This window comes from Tursiops truncatus, chromosome 3 (assembly GCF_011762595.2).
Source record: "Tursiops truncatus isolate mTurTru1 chromosome 3, mTurTru1.mat.Y, whole genome shotgun sequence".
NCBI lineage: Eukaryota > Metazoa > Chordata > Mammalia > Artiodactyla > Delphinidae > Tursiops > Tursiops truncatus.
In genome coordinates, this window is record NC_047036.1 from 5,371,434 (window position 1) to 5,398,181 (window position 26,748).

Consider the following 26,748-nt stretch of genomic DNA (forward strand, 5'->3'; position numbering starts at 1 on the left):
CTTAAATACTTACAGATTCCCCCTTTTGCTTCCTGGAGCACTTGGAGATGAATGGTGTCTGTCTTCTGTTAATTTGAAATTTTGTAGTTCTTTTAAAAGATCTGTACCCAATTGCGGTTAAGGACATTTCCTCCCCTGTGATACTGGGTTATCCCAGGCAGTGTCAGAAGCACCTGTGCCTGTCCCGTGAATTACAAAGGAGCAGAGAAGCAGCTGGAAACACATCACACCTGCGTGGATTGAGCGCCTCCTGCCGGCCAGCTGAGGGGCTGGGGCCAGTGCAGGGCTCAGATGCTCAGGAGGTAAGACTCCTGCTGTGATGAAGCCTATGGTCCACCTGGGACACCGAGTAAAAGGGTGAAAAATCAAGGGATCCCACAGTTGCCAGATTCCAGGCAGTGGGAGAAGCCCATCACTCCTTTTCAAAATCACTACAGTAACGTTCAGAATGACTGTAAATCTCCACTTCCTAATTCCATCACTTTGGGTTAATGTGGCCAGGAAAGCCTTGCAAAGGTTTTGGCTGGACCTGGGTCTGGGAGGTTTGAGTTGTACTGGGAGAGGCAAAGATGAGGTTGAGAGAAACTTCCAGAAAATTGGTGCACCTTGAACGCAGGTCAGAGACAAGAAAGACTGCGGCTCGCTAAGCTCAGGGGCCGTGAGCAAAGAACTCTGAGACCCTGGGCACCAGCAAGTGGCAGAGTGCCTGGAGGGAAGCTGGTCTGGAGATCGAGGTCCGGTTGGGAGGATCTTGAATGTTGGTTGCTTTATTCAGTTGACAACTGTGTATGGGACACCCCGCTGAGCTGTGCCAAAGGGTGTGCAGGTTGGCACTGTCCCTGTCCCCAGCCGGGGTAGCAGAAGGGGACGTCACCAAGGTCACGTCACTCTGACATGGCTCATGGCCCATCCCCTGTGCACAGGGTCGGTCACACTGAAACTTTCTACCCAGAACTTTGACCTCCTTTTCCCAGGCATTTGCCTTTTGCTCACAGGGGGTGGGACCTTCCCTGGGACTGAGGAAGGTGTTTGACCTCGAGTCCTCATTCTGACTTTCTGATGGGAGGATGATCCCTGCGGTATTCCCTGCTGTCCATCCTGTACCCATGCCATGGGGGCAAAAGGACTCCACATAGGTCTGTTCAGTCATTGCATAATGAATGCACAAGTGGACGAATTTATCTACAGAAGAACCGAGAAAGACACGGCCACAAAGACAAAGCAAAGCTTTGACAGTTGAAATGGTTTCGTTCTTGTTTCCAAACATCTTGAGGTCAGAACATCCACTAGTCTTAAATATTTTTAAGATAAAAAGAAATGGACTTGTTAATGGCTGTTTTTAAACTTAGCCAGACTGAGGCAATGAACAGCCCTGCATTTATTAGCCCAGAGTCTGCAAATTCCAGCGCCACCTTGGAACACAGAAGCATTGTCTATGAGTGGGGTGGACCACTGGTGAGATGTGGAGCGTGCAAGGTGACATCCTTTGTCCGGAGGTGGTATTGGATCTCCATTATCCCTGATTGTTCTCCGTCCTCTGTCAGAGGATCACGCATCCCATCCTCTCCCTTGGGCGTGGCTTCAGCCAGTGGGGTGTGACTTGATGTGGCACCGCCACATCCCAGCAGAATCCCGAGAGCCAAGGTGCGGCTTGGCTATGTCTTCCTTTTCCCTCGCCGTGTGCCTGAGTTGGGGACTGATCCTCCGGCCAGGGTCCCTGAATGAAGAAAGTATGATGTGGAACAGTGCTGGGAGGTGCTGCCGAAGTGTGCCGTGTTATTCCTAGAAGCCACTGAGACGGGGGCTGGGGGTTGTTACTGCAGCATAAACGAGCAAAGCTGACTAATCAAGTGAATTTTATTTTATTTTATTCATTTTATGGTATTTTATGGCCACGCTGCTCAGCTTGCGGGATCTTGGTTCCCTGACCAGGGATCCGGCAGTGAGAGCGCTGAGTCCTGACCACTGGAAGGACAGGGAATTCCAGCGATTTATATTTTAAAACGTTGAACAACATAGTGTAGGCCAAAGGAAGCGTGTATCAGGCCAGCGTGTTCTTCGCAGCTCAATGCCCACACCCTCCCCTCCAGGAAGGCTAAAGTGACTTCCGGTGACGCTGGCCCATCTCTACCTTAGGGCACGGTCCTCCTTCAAAGCGTCTGTGCCAGGACAGGCAAATGCATCATGCAGAGCCCCCCAGGCTGGAGCACCCTCCTTCCAGCCCCCTTGTGTAGGGGTATTTGATAACCCTGCCCACTCCCTTCAAATCCCAAACTCTTGAAATGCAACTGTAAGTCCAGAGCAGGAGTCCGGCCCAAAAATACTTCCCATAGAATGACCATGTTCTCTCTGAGCTGCACTAAGGCACCTCATGGCTAAAATTAAACACTCCTCCAATTCAAGAGAATTAATAAACGGAAAACGACAATGATTACCATCCTGTCCTATACATTTTTTTTTTTTTTTTTCCAGTATGTGGGCCTCTCACTGTTGTGGCCTCTCCCGTTGCAGAGCACAGGCTCCGGACGCGCAGGCTCAGTGGCCATGGCTTACGGGCCCAGCCGCTCCGCAGCATGTGGGATCCTCCCAGACCAGGGCACGAACCCGTGTCCCCTGCATCGGCAGGTGGACTCTCAACCACTGCGGCACCAGGGAAGCCCAATACATTTTTTAAACCACGGTACTTGTCATCGTTTCTTTGCTGGGGGTGAAACCCATGCCTTTTTCACAACTTGTGGTCTGTTAAGGAAGCACTGCGGCATCGTGTACTGGTTTGAAACTTCAGAAACGGATTCATTTGATTGCTCCCTCATTTTCGGGCAGGAGGGTGCCCTGTGCTTTAGGGAAGGTGACCGTCCTGTGTCCTGTGACCGTCCACCTCCCATTTTCTTTCATGAAGGGCTGTGGCCCTTCATGATGGGGGACTCCAGCCATGATCCTGTCATGGCTCAAGTTCAGAAGGAAGGCGACGTTAGGATGAGAATGTTTTTCTCAACAAGTAGCGGGTTGCTGGACGAGGAGATCCCCAGCACCGCCTGCATCTGCCCTCCTGGCAGCATGGAATTCACCAGAAACGCCTCTGCCGACAAGTCTCCGGGCCCAGCTGTGCCTTCACCTCCAGCACTGCTTGGCTGGGCCCGCGAGGCCTCACAGTCAGGAGAAGAGAACCCGCAGGTCTGTAACTTTCTATTTTTAGGCCTCGGTGGACCTAAGCCAGTTACCCGAGGGTATGTAGTAATTGCTGAAATATTTTATTGAATACGGCCTTGAAAAGTGACAACACACATCTTAAATCTACTCAGAAATTTGAACAGGTTTAAAACGCCATGCAGCGAATTCGCACAGTGACACGAGCTGCCTCGCCCTGTGCCATCAGGCTGGTCCCATCCCCCCTTGGCTGCCCTGCCAACCACACCCACGGGGCTGAGCTCACCCATCGGCACTACAGGCCAGCAGTGAAGCTTCCTCCCAGACACGCCTCTTCAGACCAGTTTCTCTTCCAAACACAGCACTTATGTGGCCAACCGCCTCCTGGGTATCTCCCCAGGATGTCAGGCAGGGACATCGCAAACCTAACGTTTCCAAAAGGGATGCTTCTTGCTTTCCCTGTGTCTCCATCTGGGAAAGGAAGGCTCTCAACTGCTCAGGCCACCAACCCGGGTGGACCCTTTACTCTTCCCTCTGCCTCACTCCTCAGTCAATCCTAATAATTCTACCTTCAAACTCCATGCTGGATCTGCCCACTGGTCCCCGTCAGCCCCCAGCATCCTGGGACCAGCGCCCGTATCTCTTCTGTGGAGCTGCCGTGGCGCCAGACTGGTTCCCTGCCTGGATTCCTCCCTCTGCCCTGTTGCCCTTCACAGAGCATGCGGGGCGACCTGCTGGGGGTGTAGGCGCCGTCTCCATGGCTGGGCCCAGAATCCTGTCGCCCTGGCCTGTGAGGAAGGACACGTGTCTGTGGGTCCTGAGGCCCCTCTCGTCTCTAGCTATTAAATGTCATATACAGGAGATTTGACTCAAGCGATGGTTTAGCAATGACTGGAAATAGGGATGCTTCCATTCCACCCGTCCAAGTCCTGGTTTGCACAATAGAACAAAACAGACATCCAGAGGGTTTGTCTGCGACTGAAGAGAAATAGGAAAATGAATGAGTTCTTCAGACCTGCAGAGCAATAAACTCTTCTCTTCCATCACCAGGGATGTTGGATCCTGACCAAGAGCCGAAAGCAGAGAGCATGGCCTTTGACTGCATCTTCCCCTCAGTTAGAGGAGGAGATAACTAGGAAACTAAGGATGCCAGGAAAATTCTAGCTTCTTTAAGAATCTCCGCGAAATAACCTTGCGAACACACATGTAGCACCTGTGCTCTGTGCCAGTCACTCCGGTAAGCACTTCACATGTATGACTCTTTTAATCTGCACACAATCCTACGCACAGGTTACAACTATTGTCCCCATTCTGCAGATGAGCAAATCAGGGCCACCAAGGTTAATCAGCTTGCCCAACGCCTAGCCGTCAGGAAATGGCAGAGTGTTTGCAAAGTGAGCTGGCTCCACAGCCCCTGTTCTTAACCAGAGAAACAGATCTGGGTTTAAGAATGGGCTGTATGCCCCATTACAGTCCTAAAGCACAGGGAAGTTTCAGCAGACTCCGTGAGACAGAGCGTCTGGGTTTACTTGCCTACGACTGCCTCCCTGTATGGAGCCGTAGCTTACGAACGCCAGGGGCTGTGGCAGTGACGTCTGGACCTGGCTGCCAGTGACCTCTGTCAGGGGCGGGGACAGATCCCCTGGCGACTTCAGCTGCGGGAAGTGTCTGAGACTCTGGTGTGTAAAATAAACACTCAGTAGGTGCTTCTGGTTGTAAAGGCTTCTCCAGGGAGTGGGAGAAACAACAAAGCCAAGGGGCCTCTCCTAGCTAAGAATGAGATCCTGAAAAATGAGAATTTTCCGGTTTCACATGCAGGTTGTCTTTTACATCGTAGATTTACATGCGTTTATATCCATATTTCTCCTCCAATGGGATGCAGGGCACACAGTAAAACAGGTGGTGCCTGTTAAGTGTTCTGCGGTGCTTTTAGGATAGCCCTGGTCAGACTCGTCGTTAGGGCCGGGCTCCGTCAGCGGGTCTGTCCTCAGGCTCCTCGCTGGAAACCTGGAAGCTCTCTGGCTCTTCCCTCGTCCCTTCCTCCAGGTGGAATCAATTACAGGGCCGAGGGTTTTACCTCTGAAAAGTATTCTATGGCAGAGTCAGTGCCGTGTGTTTACCAGACCCGTTTCCTTTCGGTTTGGGGCTCTCGGCTCGACTACACTTTCTAGACTCCCTCCGATTAGGTGGGTCCGTGAGCCTGAGTTCTGGCCACCGGGATGTGGGCTGAAGATGTGCCGGCCACCCCAGGCCTGGCCCCAAACCTCCTGCAGGACCCGCCATCCTGCTCCTTCCCTCTCCTGCTGGTCCACTGCCGAGAACCAGCGGAGCCTGCCAGGAACCAGGGAACCGCTGCACTCCTGAATTAGGCAGCCTGCATCCTTGAGGGACCCCGTGAAGTCCCTCCCCTCCTGACACCCAGGTCCCATCAGGCCCAGCTGGATGGGGATGTGAATGAGAGAGAAACTCACTACATCCTGCCGCTGTGATCTGAGGGTGTTTCTTACACCATCTACAGCTACTGACCCGAACTAGTTTATCTTCTCCTAAATATTCCTGTGCAAACCTAATACTGTGCCCATTACTGACTTTCTAGTTCTCTCCCCAGGCCACGTTCTCCTCACCTCTGTCCCTCGTGCATCACAATTCCATCTCCTAAGGCAGAGTGAGCCTCTTAAAACACAGCTCAGACCCTGTCACTCCTCAGTGCAAATCTTTTCATGGGGACTCCGATAGCCTCCAAAGTGCTGCAGCGTGGAATATGGTTTTCCCAGGTCTGGCCTTGGTCTACAGCTCCAGCCTCGTGTTAGATTTCTGTGGCCATCCCCTGGGCCCGGATGCAGGGACGGCAGACGTGTCTGTCCTCAGGGCTGTTTCTCTCCCCAGGCCTGGAACATCCTTCGTCTGCCTGCCTCTACCTCCCTCTGCTGGCTTACTTCTCTGCATCCCGCAGGATCCTCTGGCAACACCTGCTCCAGGCTCCCTTTTTCTGTATCCCTCTCAACAACCTGCACGCCACGCATATCACTGTGTTTTCTCCACCCAGAGCATGTGGTTCAGAGACTGTGCTGGTCATCTTTGTCCCTGACACACAGCAGAGGCTCAGCAGCTACCCCTGAGACCTGACAATCACAAGTGTCTGCAGACGTTGCCAGATGTCTCCTGGGAGGCAAAATCCACCCCACTTGAGAAGCCCTGCCTTTGAGTCAGGTGGGAGAAGGGACCATCTGTTGATCCTGACAAGAAATCAGAGGGCACGTTATCTCGGTGGGGTCACCCTGGTCAATGTTGACCTGAACCTGGATTTTATCAAAACAAGCTCTCAAGGGACCAAATTCAGAAGAGCCTGGGGTGGCAGACACTGGGCTTACACAGTACCCACTGCCTGCTTCTTCTGAGCTAACAGACCCCGGTCTTTGTCAACACGGCCATACGCCCAGCACAAGCAATGTCTCACGATTAGTCTAGGCCTTTCTTGATCATTCTGTGTCTCAATATAATTTCCCAGCTTTTCTTGCAGTTAGGGGTGGCCTTATAACTGGTTCTAGTCAACGAGATATAAGGCAAAATCTAGTTTCTTTTTAGAAATTTCTGCTTTTCTGATAAAAAGGGCCGCAAGCAGGAGACACCTCCCTGCTTCACCTCCCTCCATCCTTGACTGTGAACATGACAAGTGGGCCTGGGGCAGCCCTGGAGCAAAGGCCAGCGGAGCCACGGGCGGGTCAGCTCGGACATCCTCGGACACTGAACCACCCTGCCAGGGGTGCTTTTTCTTCTGACTCTTAGTTATGGGAGAAAAAGAACTCTTTGTTTTCATGTAAGACCCTGAGTGGGTTGAATAGTATCTTTCCCCTGACCCCCAAATTAATGTCCACCTAGATTCTCAGAATATGACCTCATTTGGAAATAGGGTCTTTGCAGATGTAATTAGTTAAGGATCTTGAGATGAAATGATACTGAATTTAGGGTGGGCCCTAAATCCAGTGACTGGTGTCCTTATAAGAAGAGGAGAGAGCACGGGGAGACTCACAGGAAGAGGGCTGCGTGGAAAGACAGAGGCAGAGAAGGAAACAATGCAGCCACAAGCCACGGGACACCAGGAGCCACGGGAACTAGAGGAAGCAGGGAGCGCGGCCCTGCCGACACCTTGATTTTGGGCTTCTGGCCTCCTCAACTATTAGGGAGTGGATTACACTTGTTTTAAACCTCCATGTTTGTGGTGATTTGTAACAGGCAGACCCAGGAAACAAATACAGCCACTGTTAGTGAAGTTTTCTGCTGCTTTAAATGAAACTATTCTTTAAAAAATTAAAAAAAAATTTTTTTATTGAAGTATAGTTGATATACAATGTTGTGTTAATTTCTGCTGTACAGCAAAGTGACTCAGTTTTATTTATATATACATACACACACATTCTTTTTCATATTTTTTTCCATTATGGTTTATCACAGGATATTGAATATAGTTCCCTGTGCTAGACAGTGAGACCTTGTTGTCCATCCATTCTATATGTAATAGTTTGCAGCTGTTAACCCCAAACTCCCAATCCATCCCTCCCCCCCGCATTGGCAACCACAAGTCTGCTCTCTATGCCTGTGAGTTTGTTTCTGTTTCACAGATAAGTTCATTTGCGTCATATTTTAGGTTCCACATAAAAGTGATATCACATGATATTTGTCTTTCTTTGTCTGGCTTACCTCACTTAGTATGATAATCTCTAGGTCCATCCATGTTGTTGCAAATGGCATTATTTCGTTCTTTTTTATGGCTGAGTAGTATTCCATTGTCTATATGTACCACATCGTCTTTATCCATTTAGATGAAACTATTCTCAATGAATACACTAAGACATGGATGGAAAAACCAACTTAAAAACCACACTGGGAGATTTAATTTCCAGGGTGATTGTTTGAAGACAAGGGAAGGAGAGGAGCAGGTCAGCTGTTGTTCTAGGGAAAATGAAGCTGGTTTCTTTCATGTCTAGGTGGAGCCTTTAAAAAAAATTGGCTCCAAATATTTACCACTGATCTGTTTTTTATTATTTATCATAGAGACATTAAAATGGTGGAGAACAACATGCATGGAATACACTTCATTTATCTTACATTGTGAGGAAGTTAGATTTTCCACATAAAATGATTTTGCAGAAAACTGAGGCTTACCACTTTTTATGCTCACACACTTCTAATATTGTCAATTATACATTTATTTAGTGTTAATTTTGAAGCATTCTGAAACATACATTTTCTGTTTTCTCAAAACCAAAATTTTTTCAATATGCTTGAGCTTACGTATAAAGTTTTAAAAATTCAACCTCATTTCTTCCTTTATTTTACTTTTAAGGAAAAATTGTGCATATTTAAGGTGTACAGCATGGTGATTGGATACACCTGTACATAGTAAAATAATTGCTACAGCCAAGCTGACATATCCATCTTACCTTAGGTTTTTTAGGTGGAGCCTTTTGAAAATCTCCCTGCCCCCCTCAAATCTCATGGTGAAGGACCATGTGTGTCCACCAGGGTCAGGGTGTCCATCCTGGGACAAGAGAGAGTCAAAGCATGATTATGGGGCTCCCTGTTTATAGATTCCCTACAGACCATTTCCCAAATTCTGTTACATATGCCTTCCACAGGAATACTCCTTCCGTATTCCGTTATGTCATATTTGCGTGACATACTGAAGTTAATTCTTATGGGGTTTAACTGCCAGGACTTGCTCTGCTGAGCCCCCCACTCCAGTCGACCCGATTGGGCCAGAAGATTAGAAGTCTGGGTTTCAGGAAAGCCTCAGAGTCCTCATCCGGGGTTGTGAGGAGTTAGACCAGACGATCTGCATGGCATCTTCTGCGTCTCAGGTGGGAAGGGGCGTCTTGGGACGGCTGTGCTGTTGAAATGTGGTGACCCCGCCCTGGTGGAATAATGGACGGAGGGTCTTAGGTGATGCTCATCAAAGGCACTTGAAGGACACAGATCCACCTCCGCCGTTGTCACACCTGCCAAAAAAGACCGAAGCCGAATGTGATCAAGACTCTAGATCCAACAGACCAATTTACAGAAAAGAGAGATGACAGGGAACACGTTAGATGTTACCACAGGGAGATATAACTGCAAGATCCAGACCGTGGGACAAAGGAACCAAATTCTTCAACAACAGACGGTAACCCCTTCAACCCTTGCAGGAGAAAAGAGAAAAAGATGAGGGAGAAATCATAGATTAAAAACCTGGGAAGATACAAATCAACCATTGCAATATATAGAACTTTGGGGAAAAAACAACCTATTAAAATTTTTGTAAGATAATCAAAGATATTCATTATATTATGGATCAGACGTTTGATGATATCAAGACATCATTATTACTACCTTGATGGGACAATATCATAGTTTTGTTCTAAAGCAAGTGTGCTTATAACTTAGAAATACCTACTGAAATATGGATGGAATGATACATTAGCTGGGATTTGCTTCAACGTATTTGGAAGGGAAGAAAGTGCGTGAGGATATGAGTGAACACAGTTGACCACAAGTTGATAATTACTGGATCTGGGTAATGGGTATACAGGGGCTCATTATATAGATTCTCTCTACTGTTGTATAAATCTGAAAATTTCCATAATTAATGATAAGAGGAAGGTCATTTATTATACCAAAATGCTCACTTCCAAGATTTCCTTTTTTTAAAAAAAATATTGAAATATAGTTGACTTCCAATGTTGTGTTAGTTTCTGCTGTACAGCAAAGTGATTCCATTATATATATATATATATATATATATATATATATATATATATATATTCTAGATTTCCTTTAATGAGTGGCCCCAGTGCTTGCAACTTTCAAAAAGTCCAGCACTCACCTTTGCAGGAATATAGCTCTTTGAAGGAAACCTCTGCTCACGAACACAGAATCACTAGGGCACAGCACAGATGGATCGCTCTCTTGCTTTCTCTCACCTCTTTTTTCTCCATCATATTATTTGCCTCCCAGGGACCAGAGATTACCCATAAGCTACATGTAATCCACTGACTATTCGAGTCTGGCTCTCACTGTATGGTGGCATTTTCTGAATTAAACTGCTGTATCAAGGTGATTTCTGCAGCAAAGTGTGACCCGTCCAGAAAATGCCTCAACTAGTGAGGGTGGTCATCACCTCGACGCCAAGGGGTCTGCAGAGGGAGGCTGTGCTGTGGCTCATTCTGTTGCTCAGTGAGGCAACCAAGGGCATCTTCTTTCCATCATTCTGCTCGGCCCCCAGAGCGTTGGTCCCCTCTCTTTACTGGCCTCAGCGTGGCTGCAGCAGTGCCAGGCATCCTATATAACTGTGTCCAGCGGTGAAGAGGGGAGTTTCCTCTTGGATGTCTCTTTTATGTTCACCTTGAAGACTTTCCCAGGAGTGTCCAGCAGCCTTTCCCACAGGTCCTGTCCTCTAGGACAGAGTCATGTGTTGTGCTTATATTGGTGCTGGCAGGGAGAATGAGACCCCCAGGAGTGACGTAGACACGGCATGATTCAGCCTCTGATCCAAGGAAGGTGGGCCCTTCCTGTGTACCTGGCCATGCTGACACCTGGGCAGAAAGGGGGCTCTGCCTGCTACAACAGAGGGGGGGCAGCAGGGCCAAAGGACTTGAGTGGGCAACCAACAGCACCTGCCTACAGGTTGACATTACAAAACAGGACATTTCAGGCTCACGCCTGCATTTCCAGTTTCCTGTGAGAAAGGCCATCTCTGGTACCTTGGGTGAGTCCTGTATTCCTGCCAGCTGGAGAGCAGCATCTGTGGTCCTTTACGGCAGGCAGGTGCTCTCCAGGGCCCCTCGTTCCCACCATTCCTCATTCATGTCACTCTGGGGCCCTAATTATTCCCTTCATAGCATCCCATGACCCTTGAAATGTGACTTCAGCTCTTCTATCAAGGGGTGAAGGCTACTTTTCCACCCCTTAAATCTTGCCAAGGCCTTGTCACCTGCTTGGGCTCACAGAATTGGGAGGAAGTGAAGGCATGCCAGTCTGGCCTCGTGCATGCCCGTTTGTTTTCTTGAAATCCTATTCAGCCACCCTGAGAATGAGCTGGGGCCAGCCTGAGAGGTAATGAGAGACACATGGGCCAGTCAACCCTGGTGTGCCAACTGCTACCCAGCCAACTGCCAGCCCTGTGCGTGTGGCCCCTCTAGGTCAGCCAGCCTTTGGGGTACCCTCTAGCTGACTGAAGCACCTAAGTAACCTTAAGCCAATTTCAGCTGTGTCTGACCCAGATCAGCAGAACCACTCAGCTGGTCCACAGACTTGTGAGCTATACCAAACACTTATTTTAAGCTATTGAGTTTGGGGGTGGTTTGTTACTCAGCAGTAGCTAACACACACACACACACACACACACACACACAGATTTTTTTTGTCAGTTACTTATATTACCTAGTCAGTTCCTGTGAGCAATTGAGTGTGGAAATCTTAGATTAGGCAGAGGTTTTCAAGCTTTACTGTGCTTAAGAATTGTTCAGGGAATTTACTTAAAATACTGATTCCTGGGTTTCACTTCTAGAAAGTTTCAGTAGATTGGATGAGCCCCAGATCCCTGCATTTTAACCAGCATGTCTGATTCTGGTACAGAAAGCCCATGAAACACACTTTGGAAACCATTTGTTCGTGAGAACACTAAAACCATAATGTAATCTCAAATATCACCTCTCCTTTAATATCAGGAGAGCGAGAGAAGAGTGGGTTTTGGCCAAAAAGGGTAAATGTTGGGCTTACTGTGAAAATTGATAAGCAAAGAGAAAGACCTCCCCTGCCCAGAGTCTCAGAGACTGCATTTTGCCCTCAGTGTTGTTTCTTGATTTACATAAAGAAATATACTGCTTCTAATTTACATAAAAGATTTCTGATCAAATGCATAAATATCAAAATCTGGATATAATTACAAGAAGTTGACTGGTGGCTGATGAATCAAACTAAGGGGGATTAGCTAGAGGCAAAGACAGAGTGGGAGGTCATGGGGGGGAGGTTGAAATGTTGAAAACAAGTAAACAACGACAACCCGTGTACTAGTTCCTGGAAGCTCGGCAAGGCAACTTCCTGCTTTCATTCCCATTGGGTCGGTTAGGTGAACATTGGTCACCCCACCAGCGTTCACTGAGGACCTGTAATGTGCCAGACACCATCCTTGAGTTGGCACCCAGCAGGGAAAAGGACAGATAAAAATTCTTCTCCTTGTGGAGCTTATATTCCAATGGGGTGAGGGGACACAGACGACAACACGGTAAACAAAATTTAGATTAGATGGTATAGTGGGTTGAATTGTGTCCGCCCCCCCCACCAAAAAAAAAGATACGTTCAAGCTCTAACCCTGGGTACCAGTAGAATGTAACTGTATTTGGAAATAGGGTCTTTGCAGATGTAGTCAAGTTAAGATGAAGTCAACAGCATGAGTCCCAACCCAATGTAAATGGTATCTTTATAGGAAGAGAAGAGACACACACACGGGGAAAACGCCATGCACCGATGGAGGCAGAGATTGGAGTGATGTACCTACCAGCCGAGGAACACCAAGAATTGCTGGCAACACCAGAAGTTAAGAGTAAGGTTCTCCCCCAGAGCCCTCAGAGAAAGCACGGCCCTGGCAACACCTTGATTTCAGACTTTTAGCCTCCAGGATTGTGAGGGAATAAATTTCTGTTGTTTTAAGCCATCTGGTTTGTGGTATTTTGTTATGTGGCCCTAGGAAACTAACGGAGATAAATGCTAAGAAAAATAATGCAGGGTAGGGTAGCAGGGAGTGTTGAAGGCTAGCTTTGTAGTTTAAACAGAGCCACTTGGAAGTCCTCACTAAGACCTGAGAGTGGGGGCGGACATCTCAGGGAAGAGCATCCCAGGCAGATGTAACAGCAAGTGCAAAGGCCCTGAGGTAGGAGTGTGCCCACTGGCTTGTGACTTGATCAGGCTAGGATAGGGCACCAGACAATGCAGGGACTTGTAGATCACAGTAAGGTTGAGTGAGAAAGAAAGCCACCAGAGGGTTTTGAGCAGAAAAGTGGCATGATCTTATTATTATTATTTTTTAAGTCCACATTCGTTTTTTAAAGGATCACTCAAGTGGCTGTAGGGAGACAATGCCAAAGGGCTAAGAATGGAATAGGGGAAACCAGCTAGAAGGCACTGTTTAAAATAGACTAAAAATATTGGTGGCTTGAAGGGGGGTGTAGGTAGGGGGTAGGGTGGACTGAGGGTAGCTGTAGGGCTTTGGCTGTTTCCGAAGGTGAAGCCAAGAGGGCGTATTGGTTATGGAGACAGAGGAGGCTGGGATGACTCCAGGGGTTTTGGCCTGAGGCACTGGAAGCAAGGAGTTCCAGAATGGCGCCTAACTTGCTTGTGTGCGATTTTCTGTAGTTTATTTAACTGGACATGTTCTAATACTTGATCATAATTTCCAAATGTACAATATACAGGTACTGAAAAACGTCTGAACTCAAAGAGCCACTTTTATCAAGTAACATCATCTGGCAAAAAATCTTAGTATGCAACACACGGACTTTTCATGTCGGTACAAGGTTTGAGGCGTCAAGCACTTGGTAACGTCGACTCACCTCTGACACAGACGAGGAACAGATCATTTGAAATTCGCCTCGTTCCCACATATTTAACAGGAATGGCGCCCAGGCGCTGTGGGAGTGAGGCACACAGCCTCAGGTCCCTGGCTCGGTGCCGTGAAGTCGCCTGGCCCGGGAACGCATTCCCCGGACTCAGACCAGGACGCGCGGGGGCGGGGGGGGGCCGCGGTCCGCGGGGTCCGGCAGGCAGTCTGGGCTGCCATGGCAAAGGCAGGCTTGCTTTGGATCTCACAGACTGCGTGGTTAGCTTTGTATTCCGAACAATACTATTGTCAGACCCGGCTCAGAGCATCCTCTGGACACGGGGAACTCAAAGAGCAGACAGCTGGGCAATTCTCCAATGCATCCTGCGAACCTGTGCCAGCTCGAACAGCCAAGGCCACGCGTCCGACACCCACGTACACGGGCTGTTTCTCTGATGGGCAGCACTGCCAAGCTTGCCTCGGGAAATCGCTCCAGTGAGCTAAGCTGAAAGTTTTAACACCCGTTTCTGCATAGAAAGTCATTTTTAAATGAAACTGAAAAAGCCTGTGAGGAAACAGGCAGAGTAGGGCTCTGCCAGGGCACCCCTGGGCCCCGCTCCTGGCAGCCGCTCAGGGGCCAGTGCCGGCCGGGCGCAGGGTACAAGACCTGCTCCTCCGGGAGGACGCCGGCGAGCACTTGTGAGGGCGCCGACACGAGGGACCGCAGCGTGACCGGCGGCACGCAGGACCCTGATGGACGGGAGGGGGCTTCGGGCATCTCTGTCCTTTCCCTGGAGCAGCGACGGGACCGCAGTGGGGGCTGTCAGTTCCCTACGCAGGTCTGGAAGGTCGGCCAGCGGAGGGCGAGGACCCCGCACGGGGGTGCGGAACGTCCACCGGCAGCGCCGGCCTCTCGTCCCTGCGCACGCGCGGCGCGGCTAGGCGGCTGCCGGTACCCCAAGGCCAGCGCGCATGTCTCCACGCCTCAGCCTTGCGCGGCGGAGGGAGGTGGGGCTGTCGGTCGCTGCCGGGCCGAGGACTGCGCGCCGCCTCGCGGCTTCTCCGTGCCCCACCGCAGCCCAGTTTGGTCTAGAAAGGCCCACGAAACCGCCGCCGTCGCCGCCCCCCTCCAGCCCCTCCCTGTCGCGTATCCTTCCGTCGCGGTGCCCCCCGCGCCCCCCCGTTCCCCCCCGGCCCTCGCCGAGGAGAACCCCAGTACGCAGGCGTGGTAACCAAGGCGGCGGTGTCTAGTGAGGATTTGAAATCGGCAGCGCGTGCGCACTGGCGTTCCGGTCCCGGCAAGGGCGGCCGCGCTTCCTCCCCGCCAGCCCCCGCCCCGCTCCCTCCCCGCCCCTCATTGGAGCGGAGGCGGCGGCGCCCTCTCCTTCCCCCGCGCCCTGTCGCCGCTGAGAGTGTCTTTTCGCCGCCGCCGCCGCCGCTGCAGGAACGCGGAGCGAGCGGCGCAAGCGTGACCGAGGGCCGGGCGCACGGCGGCGGCCCTCCCGCGGGTCCCGGGCTGCGCGGCGCCTGGGCCCGCCCCCTCGGCCCTGCCGCCCGCCCCCTCCGATGGCCTCTCCCGCCGGCCCGAGTGGAACGCCGCCGCCGCGGCCCCCGCGCCCGCCCCGCGCCGCGTGAAGGGAGCCCGACAGGCCTGAGCAGCCCGCCGCGGCCTGCCCGGGCCCCTCCAGGTCGCCGCGAGCCGGGACCCCGACGGGAGCCGCCGCCCGCGAGCCGGCCTGAGCCGCGGCGCAGGCCCGCCCGCCCGTCCGTCCGCCCGGCCGCGCGCGGCCCGTCCGTCCGTCCGTGCGCGGCGCGGCCGGGGCTCGGGGCGCGGCGGGGGCGGGGCCGGGGCGGACGGGCGCGCGGGCCCGCGGGGCGGCGCGTGGATGGATCCGCGCGTGGCCTGGATCCAGCCCGAGCAGAAGGGGCCAGCCAATGCCCTGTGGATGCAGATCTGGGAGACCTCGCAGGGCGTGGGCCGCGGCGGCTCGGGCTTCGCGTCCTACTTCTGCCTCAACTCGCCGGCACTGGACACGGCAGCCGCGGCGGGGACGGCCGGGCTGGGCGGCGGCGGCCTGGCGGGGCCCGCGCTGCCCGCCGCGTCGCCCCCGCCGCCCGCGCCTGGCCCCGCCGCGCTGCCCCCCGCACTGCTGACGGCGCTCGGGCCCGCGGCTGAGGGCGCCCGGCGCCTGCACAAGTCGCCGTCTCTGTCGTCGTCGTCGTCGTCCTCGTCCAACGCCGAGTCGGGCACGGAGAGCCCCGGCTGCTCCTCGTCGTCCTCCAGCAGCGCCTCGCTCGGCCGGGCGGGAGGAGGCCGCGGCGGCGCCTTCTTCCACTTCGCCGACGGTCCTTCGACCGGCCCCGGCGCGGCCAACGGGCACCCCGGGCCGCGCGGCCCCGCGCCCGCCGGCTCCCCGCCGCAGCACCAGTTCCACCCGGGCCGCCGGAAACGCGAGAACAAGGCCAGCACGTACGGCCTCAACTATCTGCTGTCCGGCAGCCGCGCGGCCGCGCTGAGCGGAGGAGGCGGCCCCGGGCCCCAGGCGCCGCGGCCCGGCACGCCGTGGAAGAGCCGCGCGTACAGCCCGGGTATCCAGGGGTGAGTGCGCGCGGCGCGGCGGGGTGGGGGGCGGCGCCCGCCCGTGGGGATCCCGGCCCGGCCGGGCGCGCCACCCCGCCGCGCGGCTCCCCGGGCAGCACCGCGGGAGCTCGGAGGTCCCCATCCGGGCTCCCGAGGGTGGATGTTGGAGGCCAACGTCCAACTCCCTGGGAGGTTGTTATTTCCATTTTAAACTTCTCTTAACAAACGAGTGAAATGTCCGGATTCTTGCACTAACAGTGTAGGAGAGGGACCGTTGAGTCCGATTTGTGCAGATGTTTTCCTTTTCTCCCTGGCGAAACTGGAAAGGAGGTCGCCTAACTTTCTCTCCATCTCCTCCCACCCCACCCCGACAGGTTAGGGACCTTTTGTCAAAGTGGGGTGCAGATAGGTGTGGAGTTTGTTACCTTGCAGAGAATTATAGTATTGCCAGGAATTTGAATTAAGTGGAAGGTAAACATTGGTTAAATGTTAACTTTGTTTCTCCGCGGAAATACATTTGAAAGAGGATTAGGTTTTTTGTAACGATACAATTTAACCAACAGCGAATTTAAAAATTACATTTTCGGGAGGGGGTTTCAATGTTACGGTTTAATTTTGTGCCGAAAGTGACAAATAGCATCATCTGCATTTTTTTTAAACAAGTTAGTATCATTCAAAGAAAGTAAAAAAACGTTTGTAGCAAATACTTATTCTCTGGAAAGCGTCACTTCTGCTTCCACGTATTTCCACATCAGCCTAAAGGGGATTAGAAGTTCCTTTTAGGGTTAGTGCAATTACAGACGCAAGGACTGGTGAAAAAGAGGGTGTGTGTGTGTGTGTGTGTCTGTGTGTGTGTGTGTGTGTGTGTGTGTGTGTGTGTGTGTGTGTGTGGTGTGTGTGTGTGTGTGGTGTGTGTGTGTGGTGTTGGAGCAGTCCCAGGTGACCCTGCTCAGGTGTGAGTGCTACTTACCCAGCCCTTTTCTGAGCACTGGAAACAAGATATCTGTATGTAGGTTTTATGTTGGTATTTCAGGACTTAAATCATAAACTCTCCTTGTACAATCTCATGCTGACTTAAAGGGCATCTAATGATTTTCCTGGGTGTTAGGGTTGGAAAACATTAGAGGCTTAGAAATTCCTCAATTGCTTGGTATTGAAATTATCTCTTCAAGTAACTTTTTCTTTTCATAGGTCTGTTTATTCTGCTTTGAAGTGTGTTGTAAAACACTTAAGTTGATACTACTTTAGAGAGTGTATGATACACAGTAATAGCTGCGTTCTGCAACTCATTTCACCTGGTGTGGGTTGGAAGCATTACTTTCTTAAATTCCTTGCAGCATTGAGCATGCACTCAGCCCCAGGGAGGAGCCCAGACTCCTCTTCCCTCTCTTTCTACAGTTCTTACTTGTAGAACTTTCTAAGAAGAGGTGATGGGGACACAGTTTCTTCCTTTCTTCTTTTCTTTCTTTCATTTATTTATTTTTTGGGCTGCATTGGGTCTTCATTGCTACATGTGGGCTTTCTCTAGTTGTGGCGAGCGGGGGCTACTCTTCGTTGTGGTGCGCGGGCTTCTCATTGCAGTGGCTCCTCTTGTTGTGGAGCACGGGCTCTAGGCACGTGGGCTTCAGTAGTTGCAGCACGCTGGCTCAGTAGTTGTGGCTCGCGGGCTCTAGAGCGCAGGCTCAGTAGTTGGTGGCGCACGGGCTTAGTTGCTCCCGGGCATGTGGGAGCTTCCCCGACCAGGGCTCGAACCCATGTCCCCTGCATTGGCAGGCGGATTCTTAACCACTGTGCCACCAGGGAAGTCCCGGACACAGTTTCTTGATGTATGGCGTTAAACGTAAGAGTTCTTTGGGGGACCTGTAGGTTTCCAGCCTGTCTTGTAACTGGAATTGACTCTGTGTCTTAGCACTTGGAAAACAGAAGGTGCGTGGTCTTTGCTTGTAGAGCATTTTTGGTCCCAGACCGTCTGGAGTCCCGCTTCTTCCTCTCATGAGCTGCCAGCAGTGCCAGTGTGATACCCCTGTGCAAACTCCTCAGGCTCTGGAAGCTGTTTCCTCACCCATAGTTTCTAGTACGCCTCAGTACATAGGTTGCTGTCGCTTTCCTTAATAAATGAGCCTACTACCTGCCAGGTGCTGCCCTGGGATCTGGGGATGGGGTCGGCATGGGAGACACAGCCTCAGGACCCTGACTTGGAAACCTGAGTCCGGGTTGCCCACATCTAGGGCCCATGAGCCCTGCCTGTCCAGTCTCTCTCTGCCTGTCCTCCTCACTGTCACGTGGCCTGTCGTCGTCTCTAGTGAGGTTGCTCATGAACCCCGAGGTGGTCATCACGCCTTCTTGCTCCCCTTGGACCGTTCCCGGCACGGCCAGTGGGCTTTTCTCCTCTGGCAGCAGCTTGGGTCAGGTCCCAGCCCCGGGCACCTCCCTCGCCCCCCTTAGGTTAGAGGCAAAGCCTGATACCCGGCCTGCTTCCCGGGTGCTGCCGCTCTGGGCCCTGCCTGGGGTCTCCACTCCCTCTCTGTCAGGGTCCCCCGCCTCCACCCCCATCAGCCTGTTAGAAGTCGGCTCCAAGTCGTGTAGGGCTGAAGAGTGGGCTCCGAAGCGGCCAGGAGTTCTGTGTTTTGGCCCACCTAAATAGGCGGGCTGTGTTGGCTGCCCTTCCTTGCCCGCCTCTATGGGTGGCCCTGGGCCTGTCCACTCTCTGCCATCCCTGCCTAGAGGAGGAGTCTGCTAGGATTGCCTGTCACTTGCCTGGAAGGGTGAATCCCCTATGCTTGGCTCGCTGCTCTGAATCCTAGCGGACTGCCCATCTAGAAGGGCGGAGCGGAGGAAGAGTGCCCCAGAGGGAGGCGTCGTCCTTCGTGAAAAGACATTGCCACGGGCCTGCTGGGCTTCTCCAACTGACTTTTTGGTATCAAGAGATAGCTGTGTCTGGAACTTTCTTCAGGCTGCCAGCCTACCCAGAGTGATGAGGAAGGCCACCAGAAGGTCCCTCACTTGTGGCTTAGACAGGGAAAGAACTGAGATAAGAGATCGCCTAGGCCAGCCAGCAGAAAAAAATCTTGTTGATGAGATGTTGCTCAGCCCATCTAGTCTCAGGACAGCATTTCTGGAAAGACGGTGTCTGCAGTCCTCAAGAAAGGGTAAGCAGTTGCTGGTGGTGGGGGGGTGTGAGTAGCATCAGCTGAACCCCACTGGGCCTTTGCCTGGTAGCCCATGTAGCAGCTGGCACCATCCCTTCTTTATTGGGGGGGTTTCTGCCCTTGGGAACTTTGCCTGGCGGCCGCCTTGTAAGGTGGCCAACCTGTTTGCATCCTAAGAGGAAGAAAAAGCAGGTGAAAGTGCACAGGAATTAGTGCGAGAACCTTCAGAGTGGAGAAGGTCAAATTCTTGTTTTGGAGCTGCTGCTGGTTCTAGTTCTTAGTCAGTTTCCTTGGTTGAGCTCTCAGTCTTGAGACTGACCCTGAGCATGTGTCCCGGCCTCTGGCTGCCGCCACTCTCTCTGGCCCTTGTCTCCTGACCCAGCAGTATTTTGTGACTTTGCCTGGGTCAGTCTCAACAGCTTCAGAAACCTTCCCAGATCAAAGGTAAAGAGAAGCCCTGCATAAGTGAGAGTGGGAGCGTGGACCTCAGATACTCTGCCGCATCCTTCCTGGTGCCTGCAGACCCCCAGGAAGGAGATCCTGGAATGGGAGAGAACCCAGCGCCCTGGCAGATGCCTGCAGTCCGGGCCCTGCCCTGGCTTAGGTTCAGCGTTTGTCCTCTGAGGCCTGCCCGCAGTGTGCAGAGTCACACGCAGCACCCTCCCTGCAGGTCCCTTGACAGTATTTCATTTTTTTAACATCTTCTGTTCCTTCAGAGAAAATTCACTTAGCCTGAAGTTTGTGAGAAGCCGACAGATGTTGTTTCAGAGGAGAGGCCAGCGTGCCCTGCTGGGCCCCGGCCTGGGTTCTTTCTAACTCCACACATGTTCTCTTTTCCCCTTTCTCCCGAGTCAGTGCCTGGAGAAGATTCAGGATCCCTCCTCTCTCCCTCTGTGCCTCCAGCCTGACGTGGCACTACCTACAGTCCAACGAATGGTCTCCCACGCCTCGTCCTTAGGGGACCAGTGGGAGGGCACAGGTGAAGGGCCAGCAGGACCCGCCATGGACCATGGCTGTCACCACTCTTGTTGCCTTTGTCTCATTCTCATGTCTTCCTGCAGACGTCCAGGGATGCACAGGAATGGTTATTGTGAGATGGTGGCACACGTGGGCCTTGTTTTCTGAGTGATTATCCTTGGAGGCCCTGAGGGTGACGCCCTGGGCACTAGTTTGCTGCTGCACTGACCGTTCATGAAATTAGCTCCTGCTCGGACACTCCTCCCTGCGTGAAAGTTGCATCCTTGTCCCTGCCCCTCGCGCCACGGCCAGTCTCTCTGCAAAGTGAAATTGAAAAACCAGCACAAGATGGTGGCTGTGACAGTCGGGGAAAGGGATGCCTGGGTGCTGGTAAAGGAGGACGGGCAAAGCTAGCACAGCTGACGCTCGGAGGCCGGGCTGCCGAGGAGGGGGAGGAGGAGGGGGAGGGGGAGGGGGAGGGGCGGGACGGAGCTCTGCAAGTGGAGGGTCAGGATATGAGGAGTCCTCTGAAAAGTGGGCCCTCGAATGATCTTGTAAAGAATGGCCTCCCGACTGCTCCTGCTGTGGAGGTCAGGGTGGGATAAAGCGGACGTCCTGCTGCTGTGAGCTCTGGATGGAAAAGCAGTGCCAAGGCAGTGCCATTGTGGCCTCTTAGATGTGACACGTGGTTGTGACTTGATTGCTCCTAAACGTATTTTTAAGTGTTTTAAAGTAAACAAGTTTTTCAGAGTTTAAGATCTGTTTTTCAAAGTAAAGTCTCAGACCTTCTTTTGGTCGCTGTTTAATATGAAATTTTGGCCCCCATTTTAAATGGATTCATGTAAATAGAAGGAGAGATAACAGTCATCCTTGGAAAATAAGGATTTGTGCGCCACGGTTAGGTCATTATGGTTTAAGATTTGGGTTTTGGGTTGTGAAGTAGAAGAGGGTTGTAGTAAACAAACAAAAACCTGTGATGTTCAGATTCAGAAACCTGATTTTGATGGTACAGCCAGAAGGCAGGGTCACCGGGGAGGGGTGACTGAATCTCTCACTGGAGTCATAGGAGGTTGTCATAAGCCACGGCGTCACCTGGAAATTGCCACTGGCCAGCACAGCTGTGCAGAGGCCTGCCTAGAAGACTCTGGTCAGCTTGTCAGGGATTTCTCCTCTCAGAAGGCTGCTGAGTGGGTGTGGCACCCGAGGAAGGGTAGGTGGGTGGTCTCGGTAGTCGAGACAGGTGCCCCAGACATCTGCCCCCAGTACGAACGAGCCTCCCAGTGAGGTGCTCACAGGTGCCTCTCCCCAGTGACTTGGGATTTGCACTAAAAAGGAAATATCTTATGCTAGGATTTCCATGCTGCACTGATTTGCTGCTGCTGTGTAACAAATGTCCACAGGCTCAGTGGCTTTACAGCAGCACTCATTGATGTCTCACAGGTTCTGTGGGTCAGAGGCTGGCGCTGGGGGCTGGGTTCTCTGCGCAGGCACCCCGCTGGCTGAAGTCTCGGGGCTGCCCACTGTGTTCTCTGCCGGGGCTCAGGGTCCTCCTGTGAGCTCACTCCTGTCATTGGCATGATTCCATTCCTTGCAGTCACAGGACTGAGGCCCCTGATTTCTTGCTGGATGCCCGCTGGGGCCTCTCTCAGCTCCTTTAAGCCACCTGCATCCTTTGGCTCGAGGCCCTTCCATCTTCAAACCCACCTCAGGGCTTTGAATCTCTAGATGGCGCTGCCAGCTGAAGGAAGCCTTCTGCATTAAGGACTCATGGAGTTGGGTCAGGTCCACCCAAGTGACTGTCTGTGTTTAGGGCACGTAGTCATACAGCATAATCACAGGAGCAGTGACAATTTCATCACGGCCGCAGGTGCCGGGGGTCAGGGTACAGAATCTTCTGGGGGCTGCCTGCTGCGCGTGCAGGTGTTCTCTCATACGTAGACTTCTATGCTGTGGGAACACAGGTTGTGTTTTTCTCTTCCAACACTTCTCTCCTTTGACTGGACTCCAGCCCATCACGATGACTCTTGCAGATTGTCTGTCCTCTGGCTTGGTTGTCACCCCTGAACTCAGGGACAGCCAGAGTGATCATAGCTGCGAGTGCCTTTCTGTGCCTTTCTCACGTGGACTGTTCTTAAAATATGTCATCTGAGAAGAGGTTATGTGAAAGCCATGGGGATGAACATACGGAAATTACAGTGATTGAAAAGTCCCGTTTGTGAGGTATCCTGCACTGGTCAGCTTAGGAAAGGTGCCGTTCCTGTGCTGGGGGAGGAAGGTCGGTGACTCACCCAAGTCGCCTCCGTAGTCAGTACATGGATCCCCACAGTCCATCCTTGCTTTGCAGAAGACCCTGCAGCGCAGGTTAATGGGAGTGGTGTCCTGCCCAGAAGCCCCGCCTCAGAGCTCTGTCCCTTTCTGTGGAGTCACCACTACTCTTAAAAACTGACCCCTGCTCTGCTGGGTCTCTTCGGGGGAGGATGGGCTGCGGCCTAGCCTGCATTCCCAGTGCCAAGCATGCACCAAGCCGCTGCTGAGTAAGTGTCTGGTGAGTGAGTGAATGAAAGAAGGAAAGGAAGAGAGAAGGACGCTGGCAGCTTAGAGGGGCAAGTGAGGTGCGGCCAGTCTGCAGAGTTTAAATAAACCAAATGCTAAAAATAACTTTTGCTGTTTGTCTTAGAATTTCTGCAGACTTGATTGCCAACTCTGAAGTTATTTAAATGCAGAATGAAGTGAAATCTCTTGCAGTGTATCTGCCTGCCTTCCTGAAGAGTGCGGTTAAATCAGTTTTATGCCTTGTGACAGAATGTGAAAACAAAACATTCAACAAAAATTCTATTCTCCGTTAGAAGGGCATCTCCATTTAGTTCCAACTGGTCTTTTTCTTACTATAAAATTAATACCTGACATGAAAAGTTAGAAAACTTGGTACCTGGTGAGCGTCCTGTCACCTGTTCGCACGCACGTGGCCTGGGCTTCCAAGGCCTGTGTTCCCTTTGCTGGTGGGAGCGGACGGAGGCTGGGCCCCGCCCTGGCCAGCGAGGCTCGGCTCTGAAGTTTGTCCTTCTCTGCACCGACAGGGTGGACTTGACTGAGGGCTCTGAGGTTCCCCCTGGTGGGGAGTGGCTTTGATGATCAGCACCGTGCCTTTTTATTGTGGGTTTGTGCTCTTTTTTAGTTCCCAAATCAGCTGCTCCGAACAATCATTTAAGCTCTCTGTGGTTTGAGATCAGAGTTAATTTCCTGAGTGATAACATGTGGATGTAGGTAGTTTATATCTTTTCATGTTTGAAAGAGATTTCAGGTGATCTTAACGTTTCTGGAATCCTGGGAATCTGAAGGAATGGCTAGAATGCTAGTAGTTAAAGGGAAATGAAAAATCGAACTACTTGTGCGTTTGTTTTTCTTCCATCCCTTTAGCATCGGGAAGCATGTGCGAGGCCTTGAGCTTGCCGGCTAGCCTGCATCTCGTGTAGCCTGGCTCCTGGGTCTGGACATGGCTGTCTTCATCGAGGGTTCTCACTTCTGAGCCTCAGCGTCCCACCCGTGGAGCAGGGCCTGCCCCATTGCCCTTGCAGGGCTTATTAGAGAAAGGAGACGTGGGCTCGCTGTGTGAGTGGTCACGTGGGGGAATTAGGAGGGCTGCTCCTTTCCTTTTCTCCTCTCTTCTCTAAAGAAATGGAAACCAAACTTCTTGTTGCCAACCGGATACGGAGAACTTTCCCTCTCAGGCCAAAACTTTTCTCTTGGAGAGACTGCTGAAGACTTGCAGTTGGTGTCCTCAGGGCAGGCAGCGGGCACAGCTGGAGACAGACCCACCTGATGCGTGGAAATGCTTTCTCCTTTTGAGCCAAGGCAAACTTTTCTATTTTTAAAAATCTAAACAATGCCTGAGTCGTGTGTCCTCTAGATTTTTAAGTAAGAATCTTGTCTTCCCAGAGCTTTCAGGGTTTTCCTGATGTATTTATCAGGTATGTGTGTGCTGCGCTGTGTAACTTGCTTAGCGTTGTTTGGGGTTTTGGTCTTGTCCTCTGCAGCGTGGGAGGAGTGGATGTTACCCTATTTCTCTGAGCTCTTTGCAGCTTTTAGCACGTGCTCTGTGTACAGTGCAGGAAGCAAGAGTGAGGGCCTGGGAAGGTCAGAACTAGAACAGCACCATCTGTGGAACATTCTGTGAGGATGGGGGGGGCTCTAGTTCTGTGCTGCCCAGTATAGTAGTCGCTGGCCACGTGTGACCACTGAGCACTTGAAATGTGACTGATGGGACTGAGGAACTGGAGTTTAATTGTTTTTAATTTTAGTTGAAATTTAAATGGTCTTATGTTTGGACAGCACCGAACTGCAGTAACTTTAGATTCCTTACTTGACTCAGTAACTGCTGCCTGAATAAATCCAAACTCCAACAGCAGTGAAAGCTGCGCTACTCAGCGAGTCGCCACTGCAAAGCTCCAGAAATTGTTTCTGCGTTTCTAGTGTAAATCCTTCTCAGAGGGCTGCTGTTTCAGTAACACATGAAGTATAAGATGGGTTCCTACGGCTCGGGGTGTCTGGTCCAGCAGGCAGGTGGTGGTTCTCTGCACCTGTGCACACGGGCTAATGACATAATCCAGCCTCTTCCCACCGGGCAGTGTCCTTGGGCAGCAGCAGCAGAGCACAGGGACTCCAGCATGGGGTCGGCCCTCTGCACGAGGTTCCTCCCTGAGTTCTCAGAGCAGGCCCATGAAACGGGTAGTTTTTCTCTTGCTTTGGAGACAGAAAAGCAAAGCCTAGACAGGCTAATGTGATCTGGCCAAAGGTGCTGCATGTGGAAATGTCACTCTAGCTCTGACATTGGGGAGCTGCAAATAGTTCTTAAATGAAGAGCTTAAACGAAGTTCCTGAAACGAAGGAGCCGCCCGCAAGACGCGGGAATGGAAACTAGCAGCTTGCTCTGCAGACCTGGCTTTCGTGTGTCTGCTGAGGGCCATTTGCTTTTCTGCCTTCCTAGAGAGAGCAGACGGGGGGAGGGGGCCCAGGTCCTCCCATAAGGACTTTGCCAGTCAGGTGACCAATGACAGAGATGCGGGAGATGGGTGGGGGAGCGCTGGGGGACCAGAAGCCCATCCTGGTGCTGTAGTACAAGGAGTTCCTGCTTCCCCCAGACGTCCGAAGCTGCCTGGGGGCAGTCGTGGTGGAGGCAGCAGGGCTCCTGCCATCTGGGTTATTCTTAGAAGTTACACTTTATGAAAAACGAAGCATCCGATGAATCGTTGGCTTGTGTTTTTCTGGAAGACAGTGGAAAGGCCGAGAAAAAGGACTGGCGAGCGTTTGCCGACTTCCTCCTTGGTGTCAGGCGCTGCCTTCGCTGCAGATCCTGCTTTCTTCCAATTCCCCCGGACAGTAACTCGTTTTAAGTCTTGGTAGATGAAGAAGCATCTCGCCCAGGGTGCTACTAGAAGGTAAAAGAACGGGCGCCTCAGCGCAGGCCTGCTTGACAAGAAAGCCCCTGTGTTCACTGGTGCCTCCCAGGAAGGGGTTGGTGCCCCCAGAGAAAAGAGCCAGAAGCAGGAACTTGGTGAACTGGCAGGGGCGCGGGGGGCTTAGCGCCACGCAGTAAGGAGGATTTTGGTTACTGGCGTCTTTTCTAAACGTAAGCAAACGGATCAAAAAATTGAAGTATAACTCTGAAATGACTGAAATAGAAAAGAGGCTTGTGAAATGCAAAGAAATTCTGAAGTGTTGTTAGAAATTATCTCCTGTAAAAACGTGGGTGAGGAATCTGTCTAAAGAGTCGGTGCCTCTCTCGAAGACTGCCTCACAAGAGACAGACGAACAAAACCTAAGTATAATATGATGGATAGAAATAAGAGTATAGAACTGAGACCAAATTCCAAAGAATGGGGACCTGTGAGAATTGTCATAGGCTAAGGCCTGGAATGAAGGGAAGCTTGCAAAATTGGTAAGAGTAAAAAGGGCCTCTTGGGATCAGAGTAAGCCCCTAGGAAGTAAGTAAAAAGCTGGGCTGGGAAGACGGCTCAGTGTTCCGGAGCCTTCCGTAGCAGCTGGATGCTTCACCTTTTCCTCTGCTCCCATCAGGTGAATGGTCCTCAGTACTTGTCATGGTGTTAATCGTCGCTGGCCCTACTGAGCCCTCGCCCCTCCCAGGAGAGGGAGGGGCTCTTGTCTCCTTACTGTGTAGCAGGGGGTGGTGTGGGAGAGGGTGTGAGGCTCACACTGCCCATAGGTGCAGAGCTGGCACGGGAGCACAGGCAGTCTGATGCCACAGCCCGTCTTCTTAACTGCTGGACCCTCGGAGCAAAGAGGGGATTGTCCAAAGAGGAATAACAATAGGAAGAAAACACTTGCTT

General features: G+C 51.9%; 1 protein-coding gene and 1 long non-coding RNA gene across 3 annotated transcripts in view; one reads left to right on the forward strand and one right to left on the reverse strand.

The window, feature by feature from the left end:
* Positions 1–7,455: 7,455 nt before the first annotated feature.
* LOC141278256 (uncharacterized) lies at positions 7,456–14,865 on the reverse strand. Its single transcript, XR_012330613.1, has 2 exons — positions 13,731–14,865; positions 7,456–9,143 (listed from the first exon to the last, which is right to left on the reverse strand). It is a non-coding gene; the product is annotated as an uncharacterized lncRNA (long non-coding RNA).
* A 216-nt stretch (positions 14,866–15,081) lies between these two features.
* Positions 15,082–26,748, forward strand: part of TENT4A (terminal nucleotidyltransferase 4A) — a 45,510-nt gene continuing 33,843 nt past the window's right edge. The window contains exon 1 of one of the 2 annotated variants that reach the window (XM_033852755.2): positions 15,082–16,316. In XM_033852755.2, the coding sequence (XP_033708646.1) occupies positions 15,604–16,316 (713 nt within the window). In that variant the 5' untranslated portion in view covers positions 15,082–15,603. The remainder of the gene's footprint in view (positions 16,317–26,748) is intronic. The other variant, XM_033852754.2, reaches the window with a different exon arrangement.